This window comes from Mandrillus leucophaeus, unplaced genomic scaffold, assembly GCF_000951045.1.
Source record: "Mandrillus leucophaeus isolate KB7577 unplaced genomic scaffold, Mleu.le_1.0 Scaffold1143, whole genome shotgun sequence".
NCBI lineage: Eukaryota > Metazoa > Chordata > Mammalia > Primates > Cercopithecidae > Mandrillus > Mandrillus leucophaeus.
In genome coordinates, this window is record NW_012099688.1 from 4,153 (window position 1) to 11,703 (window position 7,551).

General features: G+C 51.2%; 2 protein-coding genes across 2 annotated transcripts in view; one reads left to right on the forward strand and one right to left on the reverse strand.

The window, feature by feature from the left end:
- The first annotated feature begins 1,458 nt into the window (after window positions 1–1,458).
- On the forward strand, window positions 1,459–2,654 carry LOC105551930 (collagen alpha-1(III) chain). The gene is given in 5 exon segments (XM_011997382.1): window positions 1,459–1,665; window positions 1,699–1,731; window positions 1,733–1,961; window positions 1,964–1,995; window positions 2,322–2,654. Coding segments are annotated over 5 exon segments (834 nt in total).
- Window positions 2,655–3,171: 517 nt separating this feature from the next.
- The window catches only part of LOC105551938 (cyclin-Y-like protein 2), a 95,429-nt gene continuing 91,049 nt past the window's right edge, over window positions 3,172–7,551 (reverse strand). Inside the window, 2 exon segments of the mRNA XM_011997392.1 lie at window positions 3,172–3,344; window positions 3,459–3,648. Coding sequence (XP_011852782.1) covers window positions 3,172–3,344; window positions 3,459–3,648 — 363 coding nt within the window.

Below are 7,551 nucleotides of genomic sequence, written 5' to 3' on the forward strand. Positions count from 1 at the left end.
ACCAACTTCCAGGCCAGGGGCCCCAGCTGGCTGGTGGAGGATGTCTTGCTCCTCAGCAGCTGGGATTTGTAAGTATTTACAGTAACATGTAACAGATTAGGAGCTGACAGGCCCAGTGAGTGGGCAGGCCCCTTCCCAGAGGTCAGCAGCTTCATTCCCCTTTCCCGCTACCATCCTGATTTGAGGGTGCACAGGATGACAAAGAGGGAGTAGTTGAACAAGGTATGGGGTGGCAGCCTCCACAGAACTCAAAGGATGCATTTGTCCATCTGTCCCCGGCTCAGTTTCCACACTCAGAGTCCCTCACATTGCTCCACCCTTGCCACAGCTCACCTGTATGTCCACATGATCAAGGTCACACTGACCCCAAACACACACTCTTTCAGCTCTCAACACTTCACCATCACACTCACATGTGTACACACATGCTTTTGAAATTCCACAGCCACGTGGATGCACACAGGCTCACATCTTTGCACACACAGAGGCTCACACTCACAGACCCATTGGGGGCCCAGATCCTGGTCATTCCACAGGTCTGAATAAAGGTTCTGGGAGAGAAACTTGTTTCCTGTGGAAGGCAGAGTGGGAGTGTGTTTGTGGGCAGGGCGGGGTGGGGAGGGAGAGTGTCAGAGTGCGTGTATGTTAGAGTGTGTGTGTGTGTAAGAGAGTATGTGTGTAAGGAGCAGGAGTGACTATGTCCTGAGTTTAGGGAGTGGGGAAGAGAAAGGAGAGATGGAGACAGGTGTGGACCAAGAGCCACTTAGAGCTGAAATCCTGGAAGGAAGCGAAGCTGAGATAATGGCAAGGCAAAGAAATAGACACCAACAAGGATCAAGCTAGAGGAGGGCATGAACTGGGGACAGAGCCCATCCTCATGAGAAGCTGTCACATTGCTGCTCTGAAGGCCTCTGACACCAGCGCCACCTCCAGCTGGAGCTTCCTCTCTCTGGATCTTGTCACTGTGACTTTGCTTTGCTACTTGGGCAGCCAGGAGTGGTGACAGGCAGGGAAGACGGTGCCCACAGCAGCTGGCCATGCCACTCCAGCCCGGCTACCAACCCACCTGTCATTGCCAATCTTATCACCTGCGGAGTCCCAGATGAAACCAGCAATTGGTCTGGCTGCCTTTGCCTCCTAGTGTACAGTGAAGGCCAGGGGAGCAACTGGCCTTCCTCCACAAAAGATGGGCAGGTTTAACCAGACCTTGGCCAGGTCCCTGAAGACTACAGCTGAGTCTGGGGAGAACGGGCCGAGTCTCTGCTCCCAGGCACACAGGACCTATTTCTTATAAGAAAGAAATAGGAACCAGCATGAGACAGGGGCTTGAGAAGGTTGGAGAAGACACGTTTTTGGCATAAACTTTGGGTCCCTGTCTATGCTCACTGCGCCGGGCTGAGCCTGCCCCTGGCCGCTTCCACCGGCAGCACCTGGTGCTGCGCCTGGGACAGCCCCTGAATGGTGGCCGATCCTGCCTGGACGTCCCGGGCCGGTTCCTAACCCACGTCCGCCGTCCCCCGCCCCGGTGGAGAGAGGCTTGCGCTGCTCCTCGCCATGCTTGGCAGCGGCTGCTGCGGATCTCTGGGTCCAGGGTCGCACACGCCCCGCTAACCCTGGCCACTGCTTAGGAGGGGACGCCCGGGACTGCAGTTCTAGGCCCCGCAGGCTGTGGCTAGGGAGACGGCTGAGGGCCTGGAGCCAAGAGAAGCAGCAGGTCCCAGGGCCCACTCCGAAGTCGTTATCTCCAGCTTTGTTCCCGGGTCCGGGAACCAGCGGCCGCAGTCGGCCACTGTCGTGGGCGAGAACGGGGGCGCGGGGCGGTCGGGGATTCTGCTGGGCACCTCACGTGCGCGCAGGGCCCAGCTTCACCACCGCAGCTGCAGCCGGGCCGCCTGGGGCCTGCGAATTTCCCGGGTTGCGGCGCGGTACCGCCCCGAGGAATGAGGGCGCGGCCCCGGTGGGGAAGGGGCAGGTCTGCGGCTCCGGCCACTGGAGGCAGAGAAAAGACCCCGGCGCAGTCTGGGCGCCTAGCTCCGTTCCTGCCGCGGCTAAGAGACTCCCGGGAGCGCCAGCGGCTCGGGGCCCACAGAGTCCTGGAACTCAAGGGCGGCCTTGCGGCGCAGAAGCGGGGGCAGCCTGAGACAGCACTCGGCTAGGCAGTCACGCTCCACCCACCACGCGGCCGCAGGACTCGGATTTCGCCGCTAGTTTTAAAATTGTACCCGCGTAGCCCGGAACGCTGGGAGGGGGAGTATTCTGCGCCCCTCCGGTTGCGGTCTCCGCCCTAAACCGACTTCCAGAGCTGCCTCTGCTCCCCGTAGGGGCGGGCACCGGCGTCCCACGAGGTCGCCGGTCCTCAGCCTCCAGCCTGCCTGCCTCGCTCCGGATGCGCGGGCGACCCCGCTTCGCTGCGCTCCCCACTGGCGGCTGAGGCGCGCTGCAGGCGGGAGCTGCGGCTCCGAGATTCCGGGCGTCCCCGCCGTGCCAGCGATGGAGAAGCGCCGAGAGCTTCCAGGTCGCGGCTTCCGGAAATTCGGTTATTGAGCGGAGTTGGGGGTCAGGTTGCAAAAGGAGAGCCCCCTCCCCCAGGTTGTAATCACCACCCGGCCCGCCGCTTCCGCAGCCGCGAGTCTAGGACGGAGCTGTTCGGTTGACAGAGCACAGAGCGGGTGGGGCACGGGCGAGCAGTTGCACAGCCTGGGAATCCGCCTCCAACCGGAGCCCAGGGGCCGGCCCCACCTTTCCCTGGGTCAACCCTCAGCCCCATTCCCTCGACCCTCAGCATCCTTCCAGGCCCAGTTCGCTTCAGAGGCGCGAGACCTGTAAGAAGGAAGAAGCGAGCTCAGCCTCAATCACCGTCCCCACCCCACTTTGGGGGCCGCTGAGCTGGAGAATTGAAGGGGGCCGGCGCCGAATTACAGCCGCTCCCTTCCCAGCCTCGCCCTGCTTTCCTTCTGTCCATGATGATTTTCTTATTGTCAGGCGATAGCCAGGCTTCCCGCGCTCCTGGGACGGGGCGGTTGGGAGGGGGCTCTGGAGCCCACGCCTACGTTCGGACCTGGCAGGGATGACCCCAGCCCCCTGGCTGGTGCAGCGGGAACAGCTGGTTCCTGCCGGGGCGGGGAAGCGTGGACAGCTTGGGCCCGGGCGCCTGAGAGGCACTCGGGGCCTCTAAGGCTTGGCCACTGTCATGGGTCGTGTGGTTGTCGCTTCCGCCCCCGCCACGCCCTCCTCCTTGGACGCGGATTCACTGGCAGATGTCGAGGACCTGGCGCCCTTGCAGGGGAGGCCCCCAGGAGCCTGAGGCGGGGACTTGAGACGCTTGGGGGCCAGGATGGGAATAACTAGCGGAAAATGTAACTGAACTCTCAATGCCAGTCTGTTGTAGAAGCTCCTGGGACAAGCAGTGGAAAGTCCCCGCAGGAGGCTTCCCACGATGTCCTAGGCGGTTGCGGCGCCTCTTCGTGGGGAGCGCAGCCCGGAGCTGCGGGCAGGGCAGCGCTGGGGGTGGCCCGTCAGAGGCTGGGTCTGGGGACCCCAGACCAGGCCGGGACAGGAGGCGGGCTCAGGATTCTCGGGAGCATCCCCCTGAGCTGTCCTGGCGGGAGCAGCCACTGCAAACGCCGCGCTGGCCTCAAACACCGCGTCCTTTGAATGTTTTAATTAAGAATAATGAATAGAGAAGGGCTTGGAGGCTCACGACTGGATCCCAGTACTTGGCGAGGAGGGAGGATTGCTTGAGGCCAGAGGTTGGCGACCAGCCTGGGCAACACAGTCAGACTCCATGCCTACAAAACAAACGAAGGAAAACAAACAGAAAAGAACCAAATTAGCCAGGCATGGTGGTGCAGGCCTGTGGCCCCAGCTCTTCGGGAGGCTGAGGCAGGACGACTGCTTGTGACCGAACCACTGCACTCCAGCCTGGGCGACAGAGCAGGACCATGTCCCAAAAAATGTGTATGTCTGGGTGAATGTATAGATTTTACAACTGTTTTGAAGGTGGCCTTTTTAACTTTAAACAGAGCATTCTGGAGGAGACGCCTGACCCAGAGCGCTTTCCCTGAAGTTCGGTGCCCGAAGTGCACCCTTCTCCTGGCTGGGGTCTCTCCATTCTACCAAGCCCTGCCTTCTGCAGAGGTTGGCTCCATGGTGTCTCCCGCCGCGTCCCAACTGGAGAACAGTGTAAAGAATTGTCAAATAGAGGGAGCTGAAATTCAGAAGCACGCTTAAGCCAAGTCCTCAAAACTAGAAAGCATAAAGCAGGGTAGGCGTTTTGAAAGCTTAAGGACAAAACACCATGGACATGGATGGCTGAATCCGGGGATCAGCATCATAATTTGTTGAGAAGGAGGCCGTGCTGTGCTGCCAGTTATTAATGGGTTTAATCGGTTGGTCCACAGTCCTACTGGTGGCCTAATCAGTAGCCCAGGGCCTGGGAGGATTTGCAGGACGTGTCAGAATTTGACTGCAGTTCCTTCCACTTGGCATAAGGAGGCACCATCAGCTTGATTGGGAGGGTCATGGTGGGATGGAGCCCTCCGAGGTGGAGGCACTGAGCTGACCATGCCACAGACCATAGAGTGGGAGCCTTTCCTGCCCCCTTTACCGCAGCTAACATCAAAAGCGCTTGTATGGGCTGTCTGTCTGCGCTGGAACCGGAGTTTTTCTTTGTCTGCAATGAAGATTCTTCTGGGTTTATGTTGCCGGTTCATCATGCAGCTCTCTGGAATCAGGCCTCCCAAATTTAGCAGACGTTGGGGAGGACTCCAGGGAGTGGCTTATGAGGGCTGGCTGATGAAACTGCTCTTTCCTTTCTGTTCTGTGAGCGTGATGGTGTTTGAGATACATGGGGCTATGGTTCAGGAGCACTTCACATGTGCAAATATGGAGACAGCACTCACCTACACATTTAGGCTCAGAATATTGATTGAAATTAGCATTTATCACACACTGTGGCTGTAACTTTTGCAGTTTGAGGTACAAAAGCAAAACTAGCAAGAATTTATTTTTCCTTTTCCACAATTTTACAAATAAAAGATTAATTCTTACCCTAGATGTAAGCAACTTCAGCACATTTTTTGCCTCATTAAGTGGGAAACTTTAGGCTTTTCAGTTACTGAAAGCATTTTCATGTTTCTCTTTTGCATATCTGAATTGCGAGCATCACTATTCTTGCATATTGGGGCCATTACTTGAACACAAACACCGCAATACCGAGACAATCCATCTGATAACTTAGATGGCTGCAAGTGACTAATGAGCAGGAGGCAGCAAGTGTGGATCTGCTGAGCAAAGGGATATTCACATCCTGAACCCAATACAGCAAAACGGCGGGAGATTGCATCACAATCCTCAGAACAACGCACGACTTAAAACTTATAAACTGTTTATTTCTGGAGTTTTATATTTAATATTTTTTGACTATGGGTGACTGAAAGTGAGGAAAGTGAAGCCACAAATAAGGGGATACTACTATATTATAAATATGCTTAAGGACTGAAATAATAATCATATTGAGTAAACACGTGAAATCTCAGCAGTGATAACACTTTAAAAATAAAAATTCAAGTACTTAAAAGTACAATATCTTACAGAAAAAATTTCATTAGACTGAGAAGAGGTAAGAGAATAATTCCCCAAATTAATTTTTAAAAAGTCAATCAATTTTAATTTCTTCAAGTGCCTTCTGGGATTGTAGGAAACTACTTAGAAAACTGGTAAATAAAATAGTAACTGATAAATAGAAAATGGTAAATAAAGGAAAATAATCACATATTCTACCTTTGCTCTACAGGCAGGACCTAAGGGTAACCAAAGAGATAACGAAGAAAAACTATCTACAAAAGTTTTATATTTAATATATGAAAGAAGAATAATAGAATTAAAATGGCTCCATTTCTTGACCTCTAATTTAATCAGTTTTGCAAGTTATCATCCCTGCTGCTCTTTCTTTGGTTCAGCCAGGAAAACAGCCAATTAAGTATTATAGAAATAAACATTTTAATGTAAGAATTAGTGCCTACATTCATGTGCATGTAAGCAAAAATAATGAAGGTTTGGCAGGTTTCCTTCAGAAAGTCAGAAACGCAATCACAAATGGCATCAGCTGACAACATTGATATAGGCGGGAAGGCAGCAGCTCATGAAAGAGTCCAGGCAACTTCTGTATTCAGCAGGATTATGAAGTACACGCTCGTGCGAGGTCTATCATGGGGCTACATCTGGATGCTAGAATTGCTGAGAAGAACCGTGTTAAAGGTTCTGAAAGTCTCAGTGCCTGGCTGCCAAAAATTGCTGACAGTGACTTCGGCTTCACTCTTATCTTTGGAACTGTGTGTGAATTTTCTTCATTTGCAAATTTTTTGAGGATTCATTTAGGGAAGAGGGTTCTAGAATATAGAGTTCCTAGTTTTAGAAAAGTGTAGTGGTTGCTGCCAAGTTGACAAAAGAATTCAAAACAGCTGCTAATATCACAAAAAGAAAGACAGCTAGAAATAATGTTTGGGTAGAAAAAATAGAACGTCATCTATAAATTATTCTTGAAAAAATCTAAACGGTTCCTTAAACTTTTGTTTTTTTGTAAAAACACTTATAAATGTAACAGAAGACATCCTAAAACTCTTCACTTAAATTTATAAAACATTTTTGAGAGAATTAAACTGAGAAGCAAATAAAGGTTGGTATATACCATGTTTGTGAATAGAAAAGATCAATGCTCTTTGGATTCCAGTGTTCTTCAAATTGGTGTATATATTCTCTGCAACACCAATAAAAATTCCAAAATTTATTTTTATGAAATGACCAGCTGATGATAATATTTACATAAGAATGTGAAAGACCTAGCATAGACAAATAATTCTAGAGAAAGGAAAACAAACCTGGAGGGTTTTTACTACTACAAGATTTACAATAAAAGTACAGTAATTCAGAGCATGTGTTATTGACACAAGAATGAACATATAGATCAGTGGAACAGAATAGAGAGCCTAGACATAGATCCAGCCATAAACAATCAATTTAACAAAAACCAAGGCAAGAAGATAGAGAAATAGAAGTCTTTGCAGAAAATGGTGCTGGAACAACTGAATAAATACACTGAAACTGTGAATATAGACCTCTACCTTATCCCATAGACAAAAGCTAACTTGAGATCATTGTAGATGTAAACATAAAAACTAAAATTAGGCCAGGCGTGGTGACTTACGCGTGTAATCTCCGAACTTTGAGAGGCTAAGGTGGGAGGATCACTTAAGGTCAGGAGTTCAAGACCAGCCTGGGCAACATGGCAAAACCCTGTCTCTACTGAACATAGAAAAATTAGCTGGGCATGGTGGCACGTGCCTGTATTCCCAGCTACTTGGGAGGCTGAGAAAGGAGAATTGCTTGGACCCGGGAAACAGGTTGCAGTGAGCTGAGATCGTGCCACTGCACTCCAGCCTGGGCTACAGAGTGAGACTCTGTCTCAAAAGAAAGAAATACATGTTATTTCTAGAAGAAAATATAGGAGAACATCTTCATCAATTCTGGATAGTCAAAGACTTTTTAGGCAAG